The following is a 27,655-nucleotide window of genomic DNA, read 5'->3' as shown; positions in this document are numbered from 1 at the left end:
TTCTTCGGATTAGTATTCAAAAAGTATTATTCTTTAGAAAATATTAATTTTAATTATTTTGATTGAATTTTCTTTAACGTAATGCATAGATTATTTCATTATCATAATTTTATTCTTCGGATTAGTATTCAAAAAGTATTATTCTTTAGAAAATATTAATTTTAATTATTATTGTAGGAATCGTGTTGAATGGACGCTAACGGTGGTGAATGAAATGAAGATATTCTATTGGAGCTTGTATTGAATGATAATATAAAAAGATAATTTTTATTTTTAGATACTAGTTTGTGGCTTTCTTTAATAGATTTGTTTATTTTATATTTAAATTGAGAATTTGTGTTGAAATTTTAATTTTCCATTTACATTGGTTAAATTTAGAATTGAGTATGTTATATAGAATTTTGAGTCATTTTAAAAATTTATATATTGAACATTTGTGATTTCAAATGTGAAAACCCGCAAAAAGTCCGTCATGTATTATTGCGGGTTTAGTAATTGTCAAAACTTGTAGCGGATTAGTTTTCTTTAAAAAATTAAAACTCGCAACAGGTTGCGAGTGAGTTTAGTAATTTAAATTTTGTGTAGGTGTAGTTTTGATAATGACAAACCCACTGCGGGTAGTGCCTATTGCCATTCATACTTAAAACCTAAGTTGAGTTGATTATACACTTGTAAGATAAAAAATTTATTATACCATTATTAATTTCGTCAAAATTAATATTTAAAAATTATATTTACTATGTATTATTAACTTTTGTTTCATAATTATTTTTTTTTCCAACAGCTATAGCTTTTGAAAATGAATAAAAAAATAACTAATGAGGAACGTTTAATGACGTATGGTTGGTTCACTTGATTGTAGCAATAAAAAATAATTAAATAAATAAATAAAGACAGAGGAAGAATGAAATTAAAAAAAAAAAAGATTCCGGAACGGTACGTAACGAAACGATACGAGTTAAGAAAATAATACGTTTTATTTGTTTATGCAAATCCTAATTAACCCCGAATCTCCGGCTGTTTTAAAGCCCAAAACGATATAATTCAAAGCCCTTAGATCCTTCAAATATCGCTCAACTTTCCCAAAAACAAAAAACGAACCGGAATTTTTTGTGTCAAAAATCGGATCTCCTCGGCCTCCTAAATCTGTACTCTTTACTGATTCAGATCCAATATTTCGGAGTCCAGATTCCGATATTTCGGCGTCTGAATTTCGCCTCCGGGGAATTCTCTTCTTCGTAAGTCCTCTCTTCCGTTAGCTTATAACTTGGCGATGCGAAGGATTTAATCTTTGTGTTTTAGGTTTCAATTTCGTTAATATTTTGTTGCTTAATTGAGAAATTTGGCTACCAAAAGTGCTTTTTCCAGAAAAGCGCTTTTGTCTGTGCACCCTTCAAAATCACTTGAAAGCACTCCCAGAAGCAAATGTAGTCAGCTTGGTTTCAAGTGTAGGTGTGAAATAGCTAATGTTCATCTAAGCTTCATTTTGCTGTTGTATTGCTTTGCTTTGCGTTACTTGTGCTTCTTTTGAAGTTGAAATTTCACTATTACGACCAAATCAGTACAGTTAATTAGTCCACTCTTATATGATACTGCACTAAAGATGATGGAATAATACTCAGCAGAGTATGATACAATGCAGCTGCAAATAGATGCAATCAAGATTATTTTTGTTCTTGGCAGACAGCATATAACACCTGTAATCCATTTGTACTTGCAGCTACCAATTCCATTCCACGACAACTGAGAATTGAGGCAAGTGTGCCCTTTTGTAGCTCTATGTGAAGAGGGTAAAAGTAGTGTGCTAAGAGCATCAAGTATAGTTTTCATTAGATAATGTTGTTCTCTAATTTATCAATGATATGCTACTCAGCAGGTTAGAAGCTTAATATTGACAAGCGAAGAAATAATTTGGCATTCTAAAAAGTTTTCCTTACCAAAAAGAAAAAAAAAAGTTATCCTATATATCAATGTTCAATAAGTGGGATTCATTTTCATATTAGTAAGTAGTAACTACCTTGAGAAATGTTTATATCTTTATGAAATATATTAAAAAAAGTTATTGACTGCATTAAGCTATATCTTTGTGGTCGTTAAATGTTGGTGTGCTCTGATGCTATGATTGTGGTTCGTTATATGTAGGGAATTTGGTTATTCAATTACTTCATTCTATTTTCTAAGTTGATGAGCTTTTTATTTTAAATTTCCATAAGGAATATGGTATGATTGGCATTGTTATACAATTTGAATCTCATTCTCCTTATATTTCAGGAATTTATTGGGTTTTCTTAAGTTTTATTTATTTATTTATTTATTTTGACATTCTTCTGTTCTCATATTCATTATTTTGTTATGCTCTCAGGCATCGCGTATATTTCTAATAGCTTATGGTATAGAGTTGAGAGCATTTTGATACATTTCCAACTATGCAACAAAAGGATAACCAAGTGAGCAATTTATATTATCACATTTGCTTTCCTGTTTTCATTTGGTTTCCTGATACTTTTCTTTAGACATGCTTGAAGTTTGAAAAAGAATTATTCATGCCGATGAAAGTCATTGTATATCTTTCCTTTGTCTTTTGACCTCTAGCCATGTGCTTTACTAGGGTTTAGCACCTCCTCGGGCAACAGATCCTGGCTGGGCACATGGAACCATGGTGAATGGGGGTCGGCAGAAGATTAAGTGCAAATATTGTCATAAAATTTTTCTTGGGGGTGGAATTTCTAGACTAAAGCAACATTTGGCTGGTGAAAGGGGAAATGTAGCTCCATGTGAGGAAGTGCCTGAAGATGTTAAAGTGCAAATTCAACAACATTTAGGTTTTAAAGTTTTGGAAAAGCTGAAAAAGCAGAAAGGACTCAGAAGTAAGAAGAACTCCTTTGTGCCTTGCTTTGAGGGCATGGAAGGAGAGAATGATGATGATGCAGAAAGAATTCAGAAGCCTACTTCAGTCCAATGCACTATCAGGAGAAGGGGCAAAGAGATTATTGAAGGAACTTCCAATCGAATGAAGAGACGTAGGAAGCAAAATTTTCCAGCGGCAACTGTTGTTGCTCAGCCTTTGCGCCAGAGTTTTGCTTCACAAGAGAGTATCTATGAAGCTGATATGGCTGTTGCAAGATTTATGTATGATGCTGGCTTGCAATTCACTGCTGCAAATTCTTATTTTTTTCAACAGATGGCTGATGCTATTGCTGCAGTGGGTCCTGGTTATAGAATGCCTTCTTATCACGCCTTGAGGAATAAGTTATTAAACAGAGTTGTTCAGGATGCAGGGGCATACTGTGATGAACTGAAAAAAACTTGGGAGGTGACTGGATGCTCAGTCCTAGTTGATAGGTGGACAGAAAGAGCTGCACGTACAGTCATAAACTTTTTTGTTTATTGCCCTAAAGGAATCATGTTCCTAAAATCTGTTGATGCATCAGGCATCACAAAATCTGCTGAAGCGCTTTCGAATTTGTTTGATAGTGTAGTTCAAGAAGTTGGGGCCAAGAATATTGTAAACTTTGTGACAGATACATCACCTAATTACAGAGCTGCGGGAAAGCTCTTAATGGACAAATACAAAACCTTTTTCTGCAGCACCTGTGGAGTGCAGTGTATAGATGCGATGTTAGAGGATATTAGTAGAATAGATGAAGTGAGTGAGGTTCTAGCAAAGGCTAAGAGAATTACTCAGTTTGTTTATAACAATGGTAAGGTTCTTAATTTAATGAGAAAGAAAACTGGTGGAAGAGACATTCTCCAGCTTGCAGTTACAAGGTTTGCTTCCATCTTCCTTACACTGGAAAATATTGTATCTTTGAAGGACCATCTTCATCAGATGTTCACTGGTGCAGCTTGGATGCAGTCTAGTTTCTGTAAGCAAAGGGCAGGGCTTCAGGTGGCAGAAATCGTAGTAGACCCTTTCTTCTGGTCACTTTGTGAGCAAACTTTAAGGGTCTCTAAGCCTCTAGTTTCCATTTTACAGCTTATGGACTGTGAACAGAGACCATATGTTGGATACATATATGATGCTATGGAAAAAGCAAAGAAAAGCATCATTGCAGCATTTGACAATAAGGAACCTGACTTCATGCCATATTTGAATGTTATTGATCAGTGGCAGGAGGATTTTCACAGCCCTCTTCATGCAGCTGCTTATTTCCTCAACCCATCTGTATTTTATAGTCCTAGTTTCTCCTCTAACAAAGTCATCCAAAAGGGTTTACTTGATTGCATTGAAATTTTAGAGCTTAATGTGTCTGCCCAAGTAACAATTACAAGCCAAATAAACTTTTATGAGGAAGCTGTGGGAGATTTTGGTCGACCTGTAGCTTTACGTGGTCGTGAATCATTGGCCCCAGGTTAGCATCCCCATTTCATTGCAGTTACCAATTAATAGGTGTTGTTGTGCCTAATGAAATTTTGATGATTAATTGATTTATTTTTTCTTTGCAGCTACTTGGTGGTCACTTTATGCAGCTGATTACCCAGAATTGCAACGATTAGCTGTGAGGATATTAAGTCAAACCTGTAGCGTCACTAGGTGTGGAAGGAACTGGGCTATGTTTGAACGTATCCATTCAAAGAAAAGGAATCGGTTGGAGCACCAGAGATTGAATGATCTCATATTTTTGCACAATAACCTGCACCTTCAGCAGAGGTAATTTTGTGTACTAGCACTTACAAGTATATTCAACTAAAATATCGACTTCATATTTAACCTTTTTCACATAGAAAATGATGCAAGTAATGTTTAGTAACTTGGCAGTAATATGGATTTGCATTTACTTGCTAGAATTTTTCATTTATGTCAGCAGCTTTCTTAACAAAAATTTTGATGATATGTTATATTTCTCCATCTTACCCATTACACAAGGAAGTGAAAAAGTGGTATTTAATTAACATATTAAGAATATACACACAGTTCATTCTATATCCGAATTGATTAACATTTTAACAACGTAGACTTGGTTCAATGTCTCTCTGAAGTGCATAAACATTTAACAGTTCTAAAAAATGAGGTCTTTTGTTTCACTTAATCTTTCACGTTTATTTATTAAACTTGTTGTCTGGTTCTGTCTCTTATAGTTGAAAATTTTCTACATTCATCAGATCCTCTGACTTTGATTTATCCAATTCCTATCTTTAGATATTTTCGCTTGGAGAAATCTATGGCTCATCACTTGCTTTTACCTCTCTGCAAGCAGGAAAACAGAAGCGGTTAAAGCCAGGAGTACAAGAGGAACACTTGATCCTATATGCTTGGAAGCTGTGGATGCAAACATCGGTGATTGGGTGGAGGACGTGGGATCCATGGAGAGTGAGGATCTGAGCTGGATGGATGTCACCATACCCAGTGAGCGGACATTTGTTAGTCATGAAGTGCAAAATATGGATGATTCTGTTGACAGTTCAGACGACAGAAATAGTGATGTCACAAAAGGTACTGGTAGAAGTGATGGTTTGTAGTGCTTTTACTGTGTTCTAAGAAAGGGGCTTCGTGTATTATTCAATATTTAGTCTGTTGGTGTTTATAGTTCATTCTAGTATATAGTAGGAGGCACAGTGTATGTAGTGAGCAGCATAGTGCTTTCTTCAATGGTGACATAGAAAAGCTTAGCATTGGAAGCTTTCAATTTTATCATCAGACAACTGGCAGGTAAATGCGGAGACAAGTGCTTTGGTATATATAATCACTGACTAATACTTTTCCATTGTTAAATTTAATGTTCATTTGTAGACATGGCAATTGTATTCTCATTTATTACCAACAAAGCTTATAAAACTAGAAGACTGAAAGAAAACAATATAAAAGTTTGAACTCTGCTTTTGTCATGGTAGTTTATTTATTAAATCCTTCCATATCACTCTCAGTTCAAACTTCATTGATTCTAATAAGCAACAACGCTTATTTTTTAAATCCTTCCATCACTCTCAGTTCAAACTTCATTGATTCTGATATGCAATTAGGAAAACGTAGAAAATATCAAGGATATTGAAATATTGCTAAATACTTGATTAGTCTAAATATATGCATTCACATATTTCTTTTAAAATGCTTACATAATCATGCCACTCTTCATATTTTATATGAGAGTTTTTACAGTTTCTGATGTGCTAGGTATTATACAATTCCGGCATAGATTTACTATTTTTGCTATATTTTACTGTCTTTTATCATAGGAAACGCTAGAGATGTGACTGGTTTGATCTAGGCTGGTGCCTGAGAGACTCAGGGGATGCTGTGAGAGAGAGATAGAGATAGAGAGAGAGAGAGAAGAAGGGTTGTTTAGCTCACTATAGCATACAGTTATATCATAACCGAGAACAGTACTCTTGATGGTCGAAAATTGTATCCATACTCAAATAAACTTAATAAAAGTGTCATTTGACCTCGTCTGGGACCAATTTTTGTTGCTATGGCTTGCAGCTTCAAACAAAGTTCAAAAATAAATTAATGTTTCATTGACAAGATGGTGAAGAATGAAAAAGAAAATTTGGAAAATTATTGCTGACGAAGAGAGGAAAGGACAACGTCTTGGAGGGAGCTGTCTCTCTGCATGGCAGCTCTGAATTCATCGAAGGTGACTTTTCCATCATTATTGGCATCCATCAGATCAAATATCTCATCTAGTTTCCCAGGTTCTGTTATGTCAACTGGGAGACAATCATCAGGCAAAGCCTGCTCGACATAATGTATGCATACGTTAATAACAACCAAAAAGGTAAGTTACCAATTGACATGACTTTATGAAAGGTAAGGGAAGTAGATTTTTACCCTAAGCATGGATGCTACTTCTTCCTTTGTGATGCATCCAGATCGATCTATGTCATACATCTGTGGTCAAACAGAAAAGAAAAGAATGCAAAATTGGTTCAGAACAGGGATACTTTTCTTCTAGGTTGTTTATACTGGGTTTGTTAGAGCAGTAGTTAAACGCTTCTACAGTTGCTTCTCAATACATGTTGTGAAGAATTTGACACGAGTATAATATGGAGAAGGATTGTACCTGGAAACACAGACGAAGAGCATCATCTCCTTGGGACTTACGGAGGCTGGAAAATCCACAGAGTATCTCTCTCATGTCAACCGTTCCATCACGGTTGTTGTCGAACAGGTCAAAGATCCTAGGTGCCAGGGGTACTAGAGATGACATATTCATTGCTTTCAGTACCTCCTCGAATTCAGATAGAGTGGCGTTGTCACCATTTGCACATCTGCGCTTTGCCAACATAAATTTCCTATCAGAATCTGAGAAAGAGGAGGGGAAAAAAAAGAGGTTTTGGTGTGACGGACGAGCTCACATGTGCTTGATTAGGAAAGGTGAAGAAACTGCTTTGTTTCTTATAATATAAGTTCAGGCTTCTCCGATCGTTGGATTTTCTCCATTATTATCACAGTAAAGGTTTTTGTTATTGTCTAGCATGGGTGTTAATGCAGATTGCAAGTTTAAGTTGGTAGTTAACAAATCTGAAAGTTCCAAATTCGGAGTGTTATGGTTGATGTTGCATGTTTAATGTACAGCATTCCATAGGGAAATTTAAGAGGCAGGTTAGTTTGGTGCACTTACATTGTCCTGAAATGTATTCTGAGATTCTGAATTTCCTCCTCATTAAGATCATGGGAGCCTAATAAATTTTTCAGCTTCTTTGTTCTTCTCAAGAAAATTGTGCTGCTCAACACACTAGCTATTGCTGCAGCCCGAAGCTTGCGACGAGCATTGAAACTCTGCAGTCGCGAAACAATCTCTGCGTCCATTTCTTCCTCCTTGGCCGAATCCCCAATCACCCATGGATGGTTCAAGAGCTGTCTCAGGAAATACATACAAGGTCTTAGGTTTAGATTCTGCTTAAGAGAAGTGCTTTTCGTGTTACCGAAAGGAGCGTTAGGAACTTAGAATCGTTTTGTGAGCATAGCATACCTCTTGAGCACTAGGTCTTCTGTTAGGATCAACTGTTAGAAGACTTGAAATCAATTGCTTTGCTGATGATGAAATGTTTTTCCAAGTCTGCTCATAAAAACTGAAGTCTCCCTGCACACAAAAGCACTTTTATTTTCTAGATACAACAATCAAGTCAAGCACAGAACAAAGAATACAGGGAAAGCAACAACATACAGCCATTATCATTTGCTGCTTTTGCCGATTTGACTGAGCAATGAAAGGTGGATACCCAGAGAGTAAGATATACAAAATTACTCCCAAAGACCACATATCACTCTTAGAAGTGATTCTGTCTTGAAGAAGTGCTTCTGGTGAGACATAATCTATTGAACCAAACAAACCAACTACAGGATCAGTGTAGCCTTCTACAGAGCTCAGTCCAAAATCCATTATCTTCAATGGAGAATCCTCCCTGTCATTCAAGAATAAGCAATTCTCTGGCTTCAAATCCCTATGAACAATATTAGCCTGATGTAAAGCCGCTAACCCTTCTGCTATCTGCCTGATCACAGCCGCTGCTCCTACCTCCATATACCTTTCTTGCGCCACAATCCGATCAAATAATTCTCCCCCGGAACAAAGTTCCAGGATGAGATGAACTCCGTTTTGGTCCTCGTAGACATCATAAAGATCAATAACATTTGGATGCGGAGAAACATTTTCAACAATTTTTCTCATGACCAAGATTTCATTTGTCAGTAAGGCATCTGACACCGAAACCTGCTTTCTTGTTGGAAAGAATCCGATCTGGCTGCTGCTGCTGCTGCCGCGACTACCTGGAAAACCATATGGAGTTGTTGAGCCAATTCGTCTGAGGGTTTTGATTGCTACTTGGTTCGTTTCGCCGCATGTTTTTTTGATACCTCTTCTCACAACTGAGAATCCCCCTCTTCCTAAAATGTCTGTGACTTCATATTCATCTGTAAGTTTCCTTGTTTCCTGTCCCATTGAAAGAAAATTTCCTGGAAAATGAGATATGACTTCAAGAAATGGAATCTTGGAGAAAAGTTGAAAGTGAAAAAAACAATGAGAAATTTGGCACTTGTACTCGATGTTAAGGTAGCCTAGATTGCCATGACAAGGACTGCTAACAGCTTCTCAATTGTTTATACTTATATGATTAAAATAAGAGAGAAATTTTCAGAATGGAAACAAAGGAATATAATTTGATAAGTAAAAGCTGAGGAAGAATAGACAAGGACTGAGTCAACCACCGATCTTAATCTTAATTAGTTTATAGAATGAAGCTTCCACTGTTCCACATCTATTATATTTTGAAAACCTTTCTCTATAAATTCTCTGTATTTTGTTGATTTTTTATAACAACGGCAATAATTTTTTTCTTCTTCTGAATTTTATTCCAAGAACTGAACTCTTGTCCCATAGATGAGCTTCAATCCTGTTTTGACAATCTATTGCCCTGGTTCCAAGACTTTCAAGTCTTTGTAGTGTTAGACACATAGAAGTACAGAATCATTGCAAAGACCATAGCAAATAGACTTCAAAAATGTTTTAAATCATATTAAGCCACCAAATCAAAGTGTTTTTGTCCCTCGAAAATTAATCACTGGTAACATAACCATAGGTTATGAGTGTCTGCAATAAGATTTTGACGCTAAAGCGGGGAATGCAGAGCTCTGCGGCGTCAAAGCTTCGTATAAGTAAGGCCTGTGATAAGACTAGAATGGTTGCTTCCTCAAGATAACGACGACGATGATGATGAAGATTAATGCATCAACAAATGGGTGAACTTGACAATGAGGTGTGCCTCTTCCCCTAAATTCGTATTCTCAATCATGACAAATGGAGAAGCAAAATGTTGTATTTTCCTAATAAAGTGTTTTAAGGCAAAGTTGTCCCATTGTATATTGTTTGCCAAGGCTTCATCTTCCTATTTACTTATTATTTATTTTTACTTGATGATATGTACAGTATATTCTGATAACAGTAATCAGATGTAATTTACTCTGCCTAGATTGGTTGGGAAAAATAATAATAGTAATTTTTCATCTTTCGGTATGTGGGCGTTCATTGATTTTAAATCCATTGAACTGTGTTAAATTCAAGCCCAATTTATCATATATGTGTTTTAGATCCAATTTATACTAATAAAATACTAAATCCAATTCGATCATGTTAAAATAAAAATTTATAAATAAAAATCGTCAATTACTCTCCAAAGTTCTAATTACTAACAATTGAAAAAAAAAATTTAACTTCTTTAATATTTCATGATTCATTTATTTTATTATCATAAGAATGGAGGAAAAAAAACAATTGAAGTTTGAATGTATAAAAGAAAAAGCTGGTTGTGACTTGTGTATTATTATTGTATATTTATAGTTATCCAAAATTAAGTTATATTTTTTTTAGGAAAATTATTTTTTTTAAGCAAGGTTAAATATAATAGCGACATATAGCTTTTTAAAAAAGTAAATAGAGAAAATAAAAATCAATTTGTTAGATTGATTTATATTGGACGTACACAAAGATCCCTAAATTACATTTTGGAATCCAATCCAATCTTATAAAATTAAAAGGTTAATCCAACACCCCTAAAATCTTATAACTTGTGTAAGGATTGGATTGGATCCTCAACATCCCCCGTATCTGATGACATGTGTGAGCAGATAATATGGCTGCCGTGAGGCAATACTTAAAAAAAAAAAAAAAGTGAAGTTATTTGCATTCTAAAATTATTTAGAACACTCAGTTTTTCATAAAATTTTATATCTCAAATATAACCCATAATATCATTTACCATTAAGGACATTCTAGTATTTTTTTTTTAAAAAAAAGCCTCTTGACACCCATATAATTTAAATCCCAAATTTAATTCTCAATATCAAACACATTATAATACACATAATTTGCAATTAGAGTGCAAAATTGTCTTGGGTGTCATGTTGCCATGAATGTATTAGGAAACAAAGAGAAAGCATTAAAGGTATGTTTGGAATTTTAATAAGTGTGCAAATCACAATTTAGGTGCGATCAACATTATTTTCTAATTCATATTTCATAAAATTAAAATGAGAATAAAAATTATATGTTTGAGTTGGTGTATTTTAAATGTGATTATACATTTGGTATTATCTTTTATATCATAAATTTTTAAAACAAAAACTGTAATGCATGTTCGGTAAACATAATTGAAAATAATATATATATATATATATATTCGGCAGTACCATTTTAAAAAATTATTTTTCAAAAAAAAAAAATATTTGTGTATAAAAGTTTTATTTAAAGTTACACTATCTGTGCCAAACCCAGACTTTGCTTACTTCCATAAGTGCAACAAAAGATTAAAAAAGGATATAGTCGAAGAAAAATAACTTTATCCAATTGTAAAATATATATTCAACAAATTTAACATTCGATCAGTAGTTCGGTTAACTTTATACAGATCTGCAAAGATTACCATAAATCCACTCAGATCTTTGGTGATTTCACAATAACTAATAATAGTATCAAACAACGGGTGTAAAGAACCCCAAAAATAAGGAGTAATACCATGGAAGAATAATAGGCAGAGCAGAGGATGACAAAAAGAATAGGAAGGGAAGGAGTACTGGAGGTCGGTTCTCAAATGGCATGGAGGGAGATAAGTGATGGTAGATGAGTTGTTCAAGGTAAATGAAGAACATTGTGTACATTATTTTATGGTGTGTTTTCCAAAACAAGTAAAACATATAAAAGATGTTTTGGATTTTATAAAATTTAAAAATATTGTTCCAAATTTTAGAGTGCAGATAACTTCATCTTTGAAAAATAATAAGAGAGAAGAATATAATAATTGTACCATCAGCTTTTTCATTTGCTAATAATAATTTTAAGACACATTTTAGTAGTTAAATTTGCAGCTTACATATACAAATAAATTAATAAAATAACAGATATGAGAGGAAGAACAATAAAGACATTATGCACATAAAACAACACTAATCCAAACAGTAACAATAAAACAACAGAGAAACATGGAACCTATGAGGCATATCCAAATGATTAACAAACAAAAATACATTTTTTCTTTTCTTTAAAAAGAAAAAACGAAAAAGTACTATTCTTGCCTAATTTAACTGTCTGTTTTTCCCTAAAAATTAAGAAATTTGTTCTATAAACTAATACAACCGCTCTTGTTACATAATCCACAACAAACTATTCTTTCCCAGGACACTTGGACTACAAACAACAATGGAATTACAGTAATTAATATACAACAACAAACATTTAAGGCCCAAGTTCACATGTAACATGTGAAAATGCAACCACCACAGAGATTTACATTATAGAAGCAAAATGAGAAGATGAAAAGGCAATACCTCCACCACATAGTAGCAAACTACCAAACTCTATTCTGTTCTTAAAGAAGACTCGATCAAATAACAAGTTTTGTTGTGAGGCCCCTAAATTATACTCATCCAGATCGTAATGGTTTCTTGTTACGGTTTGTGCGTTGAGATTTACTTTCTCCATACCCTTCTCAAAATTTCTCACATACTTCATTATATCTTCTTGGAACTCTACAGATTCACTCGGCCTGCAACTGAAAGAAAATTTCCGACCCAGAATTTTGTCGCTGCTCATTAGACTTTCCTGAGCTTGAGGCTGCTCCTTACTACTGCTACTTGCCGTTAGATCAACAGCATCTTGGCCACGTGTAAACCAATCTTCCTGTAAGTACAACATCACTCAATTTAAGAAAACCAAGATCCTTCTTTTCAAGTTATCTAGATTAATTTTATGCAAAAGACTTTATGGTTCCTCAAATTTGTTGGCGTAATTCAATTTCATAATCTAAACAAACGAGAACTTTTTAACTGAACTTGCTACCCAGTTTCCCAGCACACACAATGAAACAGATTAAAGTTCCAGCATTCACTTTTCCAATTTCTTTTTCTTCGTGTATTTCTATACCAACGGTACAGTGGTTGTGACCTAGGTGGCACTTCAGAATTTAGGAAACAGGATAAACGTTGACCTCTGTCTTACAACTCACCTGGAATTCAATTCTTCCAGTATTAATCCAACAAAGATAGGAGTTGTAAAAAAGCGATGTTATAATCACAAGAAAAGTTTGCTTTTAGACAAATATGCGTGCAGGATAAAATATCTCTGAGATGGTTTAAGAGGTCTTGGAATCAGATCTTGCTCAAATTCAGGACTCAGCAGGGTTTGGTTTACATATGAAGGGCAAGGTTCAGGGCACAAAATAAAAAATTAAACAAAATTGATGGAAAAGAAAAATGAAGATCGGAGTCCAGCTAGAAAAATTGCCGGGGTAAAGGGAAAAAAGGTCATTACACTACTCATAAGAGTTGCAAAAGGGATACACCAACCCTCGTAAATAAAGTTGCCTAAGTACACTCTATATTACATATAATATGCTGGTAAATATTTGAAAACACTTAGCTAATATGTTGAATCAAAGTGCTTTGGGGAAACAAATGAATTAGAATAATTTATATTAAAAAAACAAAAACCATCAATAACAAGATCAACCTGATCATCATCAAGGCAACTGTTGGGGCTATAGGTAGCTGACATGACAGAACTTGCACGGGGTAAAGCTGCACTACCAATAGCAGGGGTTGAAGCAACCGTATCTAGTGACGGATCCTCTGGTGAGGAGAAGTCAGAGCTATCAAATGTTGATAAGGACACACACTCATCAAAATAAGCCATGGCTTCTTCATTTAGACGTTTTGACATCTTTCTTCTTTCAATGCTAGACTGCCATCACATTCAGTAAAACTCATTGTGAGAAGAAAAAAATAGATAGGAGATCAAAAGCACAAATAAAGATTCTACTCCATAACATTTCCCAATTTCCATGTTAAGCTTATTGCACATCCCACTTCATTTGTTCATATCATTTTACTGTCCCAAATCCAAAGAGTAGATTGATTTCCACGAGCTTTGAAGTCAAAATACAACAATAGCAGGGGAGTGGAGGGAAAACGAGCGATGGAAAGAGGGGTGAAGGGAAGATTATCACCAAATTGGATGAAAATTGATGATAAAACAAGAAAAATATAATGCGTTCTATGATTTTAAGTACATGGATCACTGATCCAGAACATGAACATCGTAAATAGTTTCCTCCATATGTTACGAAGTTATTAACTATAACTTGGGTTTGAATAACGACAAACGTGCTTATCATATATTTATACATAGGTTGAGTAGAATGCTTCGAATAATTTGTGTAGGATTCCCAAAAAACATACTTTTCTTCCTGGACGCGACTTGGGCACATTGGAGGTTTTTGGAACTGGAAGTACTTCCTTCAAGATCCTACTCAGCTCTAGCTGACGGTGGTCCTCAATCTCCAGATCTTCTCGAAGTTTTCTAGCCCGTTCCTGGGACTGCACATAAAAAAAGTATCCTTAAAAAAAAAAAAATTAAATGAAAGATAACGTGAAGGAAAAAACAAAACGGAAACACATCATATGTTCTGCAATAATCAATAGCTAAATTAGAGTTGATGAAAGCATTTTAATGAACTCAGTTGTTTGAGGTGGGATGGCAATGACAAAATTCAAGTGATTGTTAGAGGTTGGCGATAGCCATGGAGGTCAGCCAATGTCAGGTGAGTGGGCTAGAACATGCTTACCAACAGGTTAAAGTTTTAGCCACAAAGCCCACAATTACATTGTCAATGTACAATTGTCTTAAACATTAGCATGTCAGCACAAACTAGTTTCAAAGAAATCCACAGATGAGCTTACAGCAAGCTTACCTGCTCAAGCTTTTTAGCATATTCTCTTCTGATGTCCGATACTAATTCAACTGCACCTGGACTCACCAAGTCCGGGGGGATATCAGTTACACTAGCACTGGCAATAGCAGTGGTATTGGTCCTTCGCATTGCCTGAACTCATAATGAAACGAACAAGAAGTTATGGACAAACACTAAGCACTTATGCACTATAAACGGCAAACTGAACCAAGAGATTCCAGTGGAAAGAGCAAGAAATTGTAAGCACAACCAGCCACCTCTTCTCAATAATCAACCAAAACATAAGAGGGTGGGAAAAAGCTTAAAGACAATTTATATAGACAAAAGGATCCAGAATAACAAATTATCCAAAACTAAACATGGGGTTATGAGTTAACCTATAGCTTAAATAAAACAAGTAACAGAAAAGGAAGTCAATCAAAGTTAGACAGCCAGGAATTCATATGAACTTACATTTTCTAGGTCATTCTGGATATCAGAAATGGCACGCCTCACTTCAGACCGTACAGTTTCATATATACCACCTGCAGAAGCATCACCTCCCAATCTATCCCCTTGACGTGACTGCAAAAGGAAATGAAATAAGGCTATTTTCCAAGGATAGTTCATCCGACGAGCTAACAATTAGTACCCTTGCAAATTAGCATTCAACTAGACTAACACCATCTTGAAAAGTGGTATTTTGGAATGAAACAATAGAAATAAAAGGTCCTTAAACTTCTTCACACCTCACCTTCATCTGTTCACAAACCGCTTTAATAGTTTTCTCCTCAGCTTCTGAGAAAGAATTTGTTGAGACTCCATCTTCCCTATCCGGTGTTCGCAAGTAAGACTAAAACACAAAAAAAAATATAATTAAACTAACTAAAATTTGTTCCTTTTCAATCAATACCACAAAAAGAGTCTTTCATTGTAATACCAAATTGGTAGTTGAACCTTCTGGAAACTGAAAAGCAAAGCTTTGATCTGATGGGGTCCTCCAACATTTCATTTGATCCAACATATCAGAACTACTTCTGACCAATCCACTCTTTTTCCCATTATTTGCAGTAGTATTCAAATTATTCCCACCCTTGTAATTTACCAATAAGCAATCTTCTTGTTCAACTTCACTCTACTCAAAGCAACCAAAAAAAGAAAAAAGAAAAAGAAAACCACATTAGAAACTCAATTCCATAATAAAATCTAGAATAGCAGGACATCATCCCAATAACAATACTGGGGATAATACTTCTCCTACAGCATCTCAATGTACAATATACAAGATAAAATATTTGTAAAGATAAAAGATACGAGAGGTCGTTTTCCAACATTTGACAGCAAGTGTACGGTACGTTATGGACTATCATCGGCAGAAAGGCCTCACCCATAAAGACCAGTGTCAGACATTGTGGCAATTTCCTATTGGAACCGTCACGTGTATATTTTTCTCATTACTCAGAATAATTATACATTCACTCGCTATTAATGACTATGATAGTGAATGTGAAAGCTTAATACACACGGCATGTTTATTGAAGGGTTCAGCTATGTTAGATATGCTCTAGATTAGAGCATCCGTTGCAATAATTGGATTTAAAGTTGAAAGAACCAATAATCATTTCAACTTCAAATCTCATGGCTATAGAAGATGTCCTAAGTTAGAGCATCTCCAACATAGTAATTCCATTTATTGAATAGTTTGTTTGAAACTTCTCAAGCTAATTTTCCTCTTACAAGATTGAAACATAGACAAATCATATGCCACGTCACCTGCCATACAAATTATATGGCATATGCCACATTACTAGTATGCATCGCACCTAATATAAATAAATAAATATATAATTTTACTGATATAACAAAGGGGTATACCTCGGAATTCCCATATTGCCCTCTTGCAACAGGATGCCGGGACACCGACCGGTGACGGCGGCCGGCGTCCACTCTGGATAAGCTCCGGCCGATTCCCGAAGTTGGTTCTCCGGCATCAGCGTTTCTGGAAACCGTGCGGCCTCTCCTAGTGTCCTCTGCGCTTGTAGCTTTGAGTTTTGTCGCTGGAATTTGATCGGATTTAGAGTCAACAACCTCAGCTGGGGGCGAATTACTGCTAGAAAAGAGAGGATTGTCTCTCTTGATCAAGAAATCGTCATTAGAGGAAATATCCACCAAGTGGGTCCTCGAGAAAGCGCTTACACTTCTTGATCTTCGGGGTGGGGCTTTCGTACTAGTACTAGTAGACGTTTTTGATAAATCTTTATCAGATGAAATCGTTTTTGCTGTTGAAGATGTTGAAGAATTTAGCAAAGTTCCTCTTTTGGATGAGGACTTGAATGCTGAAACCGCCATTGTTTTGGAAACTGATGAAAGAAGAAACAAAATGGATTTGATTTGTAGTGGGAAATTTGTGTTTTATGTTATATGAACTGGATTTGGAAAACGGTGAGTGTGTGACAAAAGAGAAGAAACAGATTCTTTTTAATTATTTTTTCTCCCTAATCATTGTTTTTTTTTTAAATTTTGTCACTTGTACATTAAAATATTTGCAATAAAGTCTTAGTTTGTTGAACATCTGCTCCATTATTTGTGTGTATATATTTTCACTATCTTTGGTGTATTCATTTTTTGCATGCGTACAAGTTACTAAGGTATATAATTTAATAAAATTAGTGTAAATATATTATTAAATTATATGATTTTATAGTGATAAATTAAATTTTGTACAACAATAATATCAATTGTTTATCCTTTTGATTATTATTCATTTCGATTCAAAGTTGGTAAACACACCATATACACCGGATATAACCAATCTAACATGGGCTACTTACATAAAAGTTTAAGAAACAATATTCTTGTAATATTAGAATATCTTCATGCATGAATTTTGTTCGGGGTAGTGAACAAACATATGTATAAAGAGGATTTTCTTTTCATAGAGTTCTTCATACAAAACAGAGTGATAGAAAAAATATCTTATATCGACTGTGAATAAATAATTAAGTTAACTATATAAAATTCGAGATAACTTTAACTCATGAGTTAGATTTTAAAAATAATTAATCAGACTCATGAACTTTTATATATTATACATATTTGATACAACTTTAACTCATAAATTAGTTTTTTAAAATAATTAATTAGACCCATAAACTTTTATATTTATATGTATAGAAAAATAGATTTCATGAACAAGCATAACTCTTCCTCCACATATTTACTTTAATTTCGTAGTTCTTTATTTTCAATAGTAATCTTTGCTATGTCAAGATTCGTTCATATTAAAAAAGGAAAAAAAAAACTTTAAAATGGAAGGTTAAGGGGATGCTTGGCCCTCTCATTACATGGGATGGCATTGCTAATGTTTAGTCCTGCTGCTGCAAGTGGCTGCATTAGCTAATTTAGCAAGCAGTTGCCGCATTAGTTTTTTTTTTTTATAATAAAAAATAAATATAACTTTTTAATTTAATATAATATTAAATTTTATTTTTGACTTTTACATTATAATCGTTAATATAAATTACTAAGTTAATTTATTATTCAATAATATAAGATTATATTTTAATTTTTATAATATTCAAATGTAACTAAATAATGTATTATAATTACATTATATAATTAATAGATGAAATTGATTAATATTTACTAAGTTGATATAACTAATAATAGATACTTAAATAATATTTAAAAATATAATATAAATTAAATTATTTAATTATGGGCAATTATCCACCAACCACCTATTTTTTCGGGCTTTTTTAAAAAAATACACATTTTTTTTAGCACTCCACCTGATGATAGAGGTGGCCAATGGGCCGGACGGCACGAGGCACGGCACGTGTCCGTACAGCACGGCACGTCACGTCACAAGCACCTTTCGGTAGAGCACGGGGCACGGCACGACACACATGTGGGTTGTGCCGGGTTTAGATTTTAGGCATGTGGACCTTAAAAGTATAGCACAATTAGAGATGGACCAAAGCACGGAACGCAAAGAAGCACGCAATAAGCACATTTCATTTTTTAATAAAAGTAAACTTAAAATTTTATGATTTTATAAGTAACTTGAAATTGAATCTTTTAATATATTTTATTGGCTCAAGTTTTTTAAATTTATTTAATTCTTAGTTTCAAAAAAAATATAATTGATTTATGTTTATAATTTATTAAATAAATAATTGATATCATGATTTTAATAAATAAAATTATAAATATCATGATTTTATAAATATGTATTAATATTATTATAAACTATGATGTATGACTCTACGTAATTCCAAGTTAACAATTAAGTTAAGCCTTAAAAAAAATTATTATTATTGTTGTTGTTAAGTACTAAAAAAGAATTATAATACCATAGAGTCAAACTTAGCAACTAATATTATATTCTCTTATTATTAATAATTTATTATTATTGAATATGAACTTGAGTTTTAAATTTTTTATTCTATTGAATTTAAATAAAGGCACATGGATCCAAAAAAAATACATAAGCTTAAAAAAAATAAGACAACAGCTTGGCATGCGTTTTTAAAAAAAAAGGAAAAAAAGAAAAAAAATTTAGTGGACTATTTTTTCTAGGCATAGCACGCCCCACGGCATGACACGTGTGGGCACGGCACGAGCATGAGCACGCATGAGCTTCCTTTGATAGGCCTGGGCTAGCACGGCACGGCCCGTTGGCCATCTCTACCCAATGATAACTTCTATTCACTTGTCCACTTTCGTCATAACGCAGTTAATAGATTTAACAGAATATTAATCAAATGACCTTTCTACCCCTAATACAAAATTATTGTTTTGTCTCAAATAAATGTAAAAATATAAGAATATCATTTAAAATTTTCCAAGTTCAATACGACATCGTAGAAACCCTGCAAATCTTTCATTCCTATCCTTGAGCCTTGAACAATACGAGCAAAATAATTTTTTTTAAAAGAAATCAGGATATTAATTAATAAAAGGATTTAAATCTAACAAAAAATCCTAATATCCAAAAGTAAAATTTTAACAAATGTCCAAAAGCAAAAGAAAAGAAAAGAAAAGAAAAGAAGAAACATAATCTCATCAAGAAAAATGAGATGGACAGACACAACAATTAATCTTGGGCTTTTTTTCAATTAACTCCTTTCTTAACCTCTACACTTTCCCAGAATCATCAACCTTGTAAAATTGCAACACAACCAACTTCACCTTCTTTTTTTTCGAGGTAATTGCGGCAGATACACCTTGATACTTAGAAAATCATCTGAATACCCTAAAAGCTAATTTCCCAAAATTTTGATGAATGCCTTCTTAAAGTCACATGAAATTACTGAAGTATCCTCAAGTAAAATTGCTTACATGGTTCAGACAGGAGTAAACCGAGTTTGGGAAATTCAGTTTTACATGACTAAACTGAGTTTGGAGAAGGGGAAGAGCTAGAGTTTGGAGAAGGAGAAGACTGGTTCGCTGTTGCACAGTCACCAGCGGGAGCTGATCCGTTGCTGCACAATCGCTGAAATCTAACATTTTTAGGTAGCTCCTTCTTCCAATTAGTTGATAGGGTTTTGATGTTTAGGAAAAAAAAAAAACTTAGGATTTTATGTTGAAAAAATAGATTAAATTAATTGTGAATCTCTCATAACATATTCAAAAACAAACATTACAACTGTTTTGGTTCATGAAAATAGTGAAAAGTTGATGGATTGTGCATATTATTATTCAGTTGTGCAACAACAAATGATTCAAGTTCGTGTAATACACGAACCTCAATTACATAACCTTGTCATGTAGTACACGACTTTAATGTATTACATGACCTTCTCGACTGTCGTGTATTTCACGACCTTCACGACTTTAATGTAATGTTATATATTTATGAATATCCCTTCATATAATGTTATGTATTTATGAACAGCCATATGTGATGTTATGTATTTACTTGGCGAGTCAGTATTTGCATCATTTACATGGCCTGCATGCTGAGCCATGAAGTTGGTGTCATTTGTTGTCAATTTATATTTGCATTAATAAATTATTTTCTTGGTTTGTAGGGGTATTTTGTGTTCAACTGTAAAAAAAATGTTTGATTGTGGTTACAAATTGTATTATATGGATGGCCAACAAGAGACGTTTGTCACGTACCATCTAGATTTGGCCTTAGCCCTTAGATGTTCGTGTAGGACAAGAAAATTAAAATTTATTCAGTTATTTGAATTTTAATATTATTGATTTGATTTGTAAATAACTTTGATGTTATTAGATATTGAATGTTACTCACTATTTTAATTTCATGGATAATGCAAATAAGCTGCCTTTCTAGACTAGACATTGTGTATCATGCTACTATAAACTTGCTTTGATGACTTTTTGTCATCTTTATTTTTTTTATCCTAATATGAATTTTGGAATTTGATTTTTTACAATAATCCAATTGTATTTTGTTAGTTTTGTCTATGACTTTTCTAGGGGAGATGACTTGGACTCCAGATTATTGTCATCTTCTGACTTGAATTAACCACCTGTTGCTGTCAGTTTTGGTGGAGCTTCAAGCGGTTTGCTTGTGGTCTTTTGTTTATCAACAATAACATACAAATGGACGAATTGTATAGACTGAGCAGCACTGTCAGCAGTTTTTTATTTTTATTTTTTAATGTAATAGTTGAAAACAATTGGGCAATCAAAGAAATTTTACTCTTTTATCTGACTGGCATGGTGAGTGAATCATTTAATTTCGAAACTCACCCATCATCTACTATTTTAATAACAAAGCAAAACAAATTATGCAAAGAAATTAAACTAGCAATTCAATATTATTGTTATATAGACTAGCATAAGCGCAAGTAAATTACAAGCATGAAACACTAAACCGAATATAAATATGCATGTAAAGAATAGAAACCTGAGACCAAAGACAACAAACTAAAAACTACAAAGGAAAGCAAGCATCAAACTATGACAATACCAAAAATAACCAAGTTTGTATAACTATAATTATTAAAATAGACTCCATCTGCGGATAAAGCACAGTATGTCTCAGCATCCCAAGTTACATATACTAATTTTAAAATACAAAACGATAATATAAGAATAAATACAAAATATTCCATTATTTATTTTAAGGTCTGTTGGCTCTAGTGGCAAGCTTTTGCTCTGAATGTGAAATTATTGCAGTGCACGATTATGCCCTCGCAGTCAACACCTACCACATTTACGGTGCACAATCTCTTCCCTTTAGTCTCAGAACCTTTGAACCTATACTCATCATTTTGTTCAATCCATAGACCATTGAGAAGAATAGGCACACATACCAAAACCATATCTATTGGCACAATAAAAATAATAATATCAAATTTGATTTATAAATAACTACATGACTTGCGTGACCTAATGACTTACACAATTACATTTCTGACATGATCTACACGACTTACATGATTATATTTCTTACATGACCTGCACGACTATATTGCTTACATGACCTATGTAACACCCCAAAAATTACCCATGAAAACACAAGGGTAAAATTGGAATGAAACCTCACATAATTTATTCTTATTAATAAATCTCAAGATAAACAATCATTATTGATACTCCAACTGAATCCTTACATAAAACATATTAAATAAGGTCTCCAAAGAAAAGTCTCTAATGCAAAATAGGAAGTCTAGCCAAGTTTAATTTTTAAAGCAACTCCAAAGATCCAATAAGAAAAATTCTCTGTCTAAGAACCCAAGCCATATCTCTAATCAATTTGCAAAATATTGGAGACGAGGGGTGAGTCGTCAACTCGGTAAGCAAATCCATGCACAATATTTGAAAACCTTTGTCATATACCTTTAAACATTTTATAATAACATCTTCATTTAGCATAAGGGGTGGATTCATATAAAAACATTAAAACATTTATAAAAACATTAAAGCGTAAACATTGGTAGCTCATGCCTCGTAGTCATCATCATTCATCATTCATCATTTAGGGTGTTATACCCCGCATTGTTCCTCATTCAGGGTACTATACCCCACATTGTTCATAACATCTTTGTGCACAAGATCATCATCATACCAGCAAGCTGGCCATAACATTTCATAACATCATAACATTAACATCATATACATTACTACGGACTATGAGCCAAAACATTTTTGAATCCACCATACATCCTTTCATAAATAACATTTAAAGTCTTCTAAAACATTTAAGAACTTTTCTTTGATCATTTAATTCTTTTAGAAAATTCTTTAAGAAAACATTTTGTTTAAGAAAACTAATTTCTTAAGAAAAATTCATTTTAAAATACATTTATATAAATTCATTTAAAAGTGTTTTTATTTTACAAAATTCATTTAAATATTTTAGAAATCAGTTTTGTAAAAATTTCCATTTAAACATAATTTTTGTAACATAAATTGCATTTATTATAAAGCACATCATGCATGAATCTACTTACCTCGATCCGTAGCAATCAATTCAATACCTCAAGAACAACCAACGAGCTCACCCACGTCCTATAATCATCATAAAAATATTCTTATCAATATCATCTCTAACCTTAAACATAATCCCAATCATCCTTAAATCATAGACACTAATACTAGCTTAATACTTATACATATTGTAAACATATCCTATACTTATGAGTATCTTGCACATGCTGATATTTAATAACCTATACACATGTTGGAAAACCATGAAAATTTATAGAGGCACTGTGAACATGCATAACATTGCATACAATATTTCACAAAAATCAGCACAAGTCAAAATCGAGTCAGAATATTTGTAACACCCCAGTCCGAAATCCAAGGGCAAATATGTCCACAAATCACATATGATTTAAATAACTCTTTACAAACAATAAAATTCGAGTCTTAAATACAAAAGCCAGCGGAATAACTTAAAATTTTAGCCAAACCATCTACCATCTTCAACTTGTCACTCATCACGAATCAATCCTGACTTCTGAAAACTGAATCACAATAAACTATAATGAGTATAAAACTCAGTAAGCAAACTAGTTTTTCTTATACAAACGTACATACATACTTATACATAATGCAGATGGATGATATGCCATGATCTTTGAGAAATACTGCAAAATAAATTCATAAAAATCTATTTCTATCGCTTTCAAACTTTTTCATTTTCTTTCGATGAAATACATATTTTGCAATTGTGGCACTTTGTGTTGTGCGTGGCACTTTGCACCATGCGTGGCACTTTGCGGCGCTCTGGCCCTCAAGAGGTGGCCCCCACATAGTCTCAAGAGGTGGCCCCCACACAACTTCAAGAGGTGGCCCCCAATGCAAAATCTCATAAAACAGAAATTCCGTTTGCTAAAATCCATTTTCTCATTCATAGAAAACTCAATGCATTTTCGTGCTCATGCCAATGAACCATCACACATACATATGCCCATGTACATAATCACGCTCAACACATGCCAACACATCACATAAACACATGGGCAGAGATATCTAAATCCACATCCGTATATATATATCAAAATAGGCTTTTCACGCAAGTCAAACATATATATTGTTTAGTGTGATTCGTTTTAAAGTCTAGTTCACTTACCTCTTGGCATCCTCATGTAACAAATGCGTACTGATACCATCAACCTAAAATCATCAATAACGCCTCATAAGGTATAATCAAATCTCAATCATAAACTTTAATGTCCTCAAATATCTCAATTTAAACAACTCCTAAACTCAACCTCAAATGTCCTCAATAATCGGCCCTCAAAACATAACAGTCCATACTTCTCCGATTTTTAATAAATTATTCTCTTATTGGAAGAATCTCAAATTTTACAGACCATATGCTGACACATTGAAAGTTCATTGATAAAAATTTCATAACATAGTTCCTTCAAAAACTATTGAAAATAATTCACGTTTCAGACATCATCAATACTGTCAAACAATTTTCTGTTTTGAACACACTTGCTTTAAAAATACAAAAAAATTTATTTATTTATCATAAAATCATGAAACTTTCCAGAATCATACTAGACATATATAAAAATTATTGGTCCAAATTTCATAATTTTTGAAGAAGTCTAACTATGGTAAAAATAATTTCGTAATTCACATTATTAACTGAAATCATAAATTTCCAGGTTTTCAGACTTGAATTTGAAAAATCATAATTAATTGAAATCTTATCCGATTAACTTAAAACAAGTTTCAAAACGTTCTAGACGATGTCTAGTTTAACATACCCAAAAATCAGAATCAAAATCAATTTATACAAAGTACTATGATTTTCGTAATAATTCACTGTCAGCATATTTCTGTAAAATCGTAAGTTTCTACTTCTATTGCAATCATGCTTCTCCACAACAATTTAATGAAAACCAAGATTAAAACTTACCTCCAAAACTTCTCCCAGCAATAACAACTTGATCCCATGTGTTGCCTATGGCAGAACTAAGAAGAAGAAGCAGACTTTCTTCTTCTCTTTTTCTTTTCTTTTCTCTCGTCCCTCCATCTCTCTTTTTCAACCGATCTCGCTTTTCCTCTCTCTCTTATAATGAAAAAGATATATTGTTCTATTTATACTAGGGTAAAAAGGATCACTAAAAATTAAAAAGACTTAAATACCCTTAGGAGATTTGGGGTATTACAATATTGATCGTTCACCTGAGTAACAAAACTATCCAGCACTGACCAAAACAGACCTTTTCCACTTAGAAAATTCATAAAATATTCTTTGGTACTCGAAATAATATGCTTCTTTTTTTCTAATTACAGAAGACACATTCAAAAAGCATATAATTAAAATTAAAAATTTTTGGACTCTTGAAACTATTTTAAAACGTTTTATTTCCGAGAACATCTAACCCGTCCAGAAAATTCCAGATTTGAAAACAGAATTTCAAAAATTTGTATATTTTATTTTACATGCCCAAAAATCGCGATTCCAGTTTTTAAAGGCAGAGGAAAGATTGAAATTTCATTATAAAATCCTAACATGGCATGTAATATTCATAAACTAGCCCAACTGTTACACGTTTCAGCTTCTGAAATTCTGGAAAACAGTTTCCAGATTTGCAGCAGCCATATGTTACGATTTTTAATAATTCAACCATAAAGAATAAAACTACGAAATTAAACATGTAATTATAGGAGACATAGATCTGTTGGTACAAAAATCGGCATAATTTTTAAGGATGTGTAACCTTATAGAAAAATTTCCAGAGTTGAGAACCGCTGCTGAAAGTCGGAATTTTCCAGCACCCGTAACCCAACTTCGAAAACCCATAACAATTTGCATACTCAGACGATTTCAACACAAAACCTATCAATGGAAAGCCTAGGATGTCTAGTTCCATGATCTGTAAGATATTCACGTGATTCTAAATAAAGAAAACGATTTCAAGCAAAGAATAGAGACTGTTCATATCATCACAACATTACAAATACACATATATTACCCAAATCATACTACAAGTAATTAAAGGCAAACAATTTCATAAAAATAAATTATATAAGTCGAAGAAATACTTAATACCTTAAGGCAAACACTAAGAAAAGAAGTGATAAAACTTTCTTTTCCTTCTCCAAAAACTTATATTTCTTTCTTTTCTTTCTAGGGTTTGTAACGGTGTAAAAAAAAAAAAAGACGGCTTCTTAAAAAAGAAAGCTTTCTCTTAAATACTTGGTAAAATATATATATTTTAAAAAAACTAATAACTTACGTAACTTATTTAAAACAATCCGATAAATTTTACTTACACACAAACACTCAATAATAACTATCCTACTCAATTTAATAAGGTCAAAAGAGGAAAAAAATAAATAAATAAAAGTGGGCGTTACAACCTACATTACTACATGACCTACACGACTGACTACATGACGTATACGACTTAAAAAAAAAAAACACGACTCAAAACATTCTCACCATAAACACACGTTCTCCAACAAGATATCTTGCTAAAAAAATAAAAAAAATAAAACAACCTACATTGCTTACATTTTCACACATAAGAATTTTTTTTGAAATTTGTTGAAAATAAAACATTATAATGTGAGGAAAATATCTAAATTTTTCTAGAAAATGTAAAACTTAAAACCCAACAACATTAACATACCTTATGGGTTGTTTAATAAGTAATGCACCTTCTTTCAATTAAAAAAAGTATAGGTCTTAAAGATGTGAATACATTGTTGTATTTGTGTAAGAGGTTATAAGAGATTTGGTGAGATTTTGAGAGATTATGCTGTTGTTTTTGTTAGGGTGTAAGAAGAGAGTAAGGAGGAGTGGATTTGATGCATTCATTAAGGGTATATTAGCCTTTATAGACATTTCTTAGGGTATGTATGAAATCAAGAAGGGGAGAGGTATTTAAATAAATTTTGAACTATTTTGGGGTATTTAATTAAAAACCCCTTCTTTTTATGCTTGATCTTCTTGGGCTTGGTGTATGTCTTCTTCTTTCTCTTCTTGGCCCACCATGAAGCCGAATCACTAGGTGTACTTCTGGTTAGGGGTGGGCATAAACCCACAACCCATGGGTTTATCCAAACTCAAACCAAATTAAATGGTTTGGGTTGAGTAAATCATTAAAATGGGTTAGATGTGGGTTTTATGTAGAAAACCATTTCATTATGGTTTGGGTATGGTTTACCCATGGGTTATGGACAAAACCCCAACACTCAAATTTTCAAATGAAATAAATGAAAAAAAAATAAATGAACACAAATAAGTGAAAGACCACCATTAAATTTTTTACGGCGTGATCAATTGTCAATAGTTAGAAAATGAAAATAACAGTAAAAATAAATTTAAATTAAATAAATATTGTTGTAAATAACATAAATTTTTTTTCTTATTTACAAAAATAATTCCTCCCACATGGAAGGATTATCATAGAAAGAGCAGGAGACTCTACTAATGATCAATAATAACTCGGCTTAGACTGGGTCCAATATGCTAGATGGCGGCTAATTTTTGGTCAATAATTGAATGTAATGCCCATATTAAGTATTAAAACAAGAAATATAT

At 33.1% G+C, this 27,655-nt stretch overlaps 3 protein-coding genes and 1 long non-coding RNA gene across 8 annotated transcripts; 1 reads left to right on the top strand and 3 right to left on the bottom strand.

The window, feature by feature from the left end:
* The first annotated feature begins 920 nt into the window (after positions 1-920).
* Positions 921-6,399, top strand: LOC102628207 (uncharacterized). 5 transcript variants are annotated; one of them, XM_006471289.4, is made up of 7 exons: positions 923-1,238; positions 1,721-1,755; positions 2,363-2,447; positions 2,609-4,352; positions 4,447-4,651; positions 5,199-5,434; positions 6,175-6,399. In XM_006471289.4, exons 3-7 carry the CDS (start codon positions 2,427-2,429, stop codon positions 6,204-6,206), a joined length of 2,238 nt encoding a protein of 745 aa, XP_006471352.2. In that variant the 5' UTR covers positions 923-1,238; positions 1,721-1,755; positions 2,363-2,426; the 3' UTR covers positions 6,207-6,399. The 5 variants fall into 5 exon arrangements, with proteins under 5 accessions (XP_024952292.2, XP_006471352.2, XP_006471353.2 ...); XM_006471290.4 differs by lacking the exon at positions 1,721-1,755 and having other exon boundaries at positions 6,185-6,399; XM_006471288.4 differs by lacking the exon at positions 1,721-1,755.
* Positions 6,394-9,881, bottom strand: LOC102627915 (calcium and calcium/calmodulin-dependent serine/threonine-protein kinase-like). The gene is made up of 6 exons (XM_006471287.4): positions 8,109-9,881; positions 7,914-8,024; positions 7,563-7,798; positions 7,002-7,209; positions 6,770-6,829; positions 6,394-6,673 (listed from the first exon to the last, which is right to left on the bottom strand). The coding sequence occupies exons 1-6, from the start codon at positions 8,880-8,882 to the stop codon at positions 6,497-6,499; spliced, it is 1,566 nt and encodes a 521-aa protein (XP_006471350.2). The 5' UTR covers positions 8,883-9,881; the 3' UTR covers positions 6,394-6,496.
* Positions 9,882-11,911: 2,030 nt separating this feature from the next.
* On the bottom strand, positions 11,912-17,178 carry LOC102628887 (suppressor protein SRP40-like). The gene is made up of 8 exons (XM_006471291.3): positions 16,534-17,178; positions 15,599-15,793; positions 15,413-15,511; positions 15,133-15,243; positions 14,680-14,811; positions 14,168-14,305; positions 13,440-13,670; positions 11,912-12,611 (listed from the first exon to the last, which is right to left on the bottom strand). The coding sequence occupies exons 1-8, from the start codon at positions 17,005-17,007 to the stop codon at positions 12,219-12,221; spliced, it is 1,773 nt and encodes a 590-aa protein (XP_006471354.2). The 5' UTR covers positions 17,008-17,178; the 3' UTR covers positions 11,912-12,218.
* Positions 17,179-23,160: 5,982 nt separating this feature from the next.
* Positions 23,161-25,294, bottom strand: LOC112497501 (uncharacterized). The gene is made up of 3 exons (XR_008054617.1): positions 25,019-25,294; positions 24,218-24,261; positions 23,161-23,609 (listed from the first exon to the last, which is right to left on the bottom strand). It is a non-coding gene; the product is annotated as an uncharacterized LOC112497501 (long non-coding RNA).
* Positions 25,295-27,655: the final 2,361 nt, after the last annotated feature.

Source organism: Citrus sinensis, chromosome 5 (assembly GCF_022201045.2).
Source record: "Citrus sinensis cultivar Valencia sweet orange chromosome 5, DVS_A1.0, whole genome shotgun sequence".
Taxonomy (NCBI): domain Eukaryota; kingdom Viridiplantae; phylum Streptophyta; class Magnoliopsida; order Sapindales; family Rutaceae; genus Citrus; species Citrus sinensis.
Note: the sequence above shows the minus strand (reverse complement) of the source record. Positions and strands in the feature narration are given on the sequence as shown.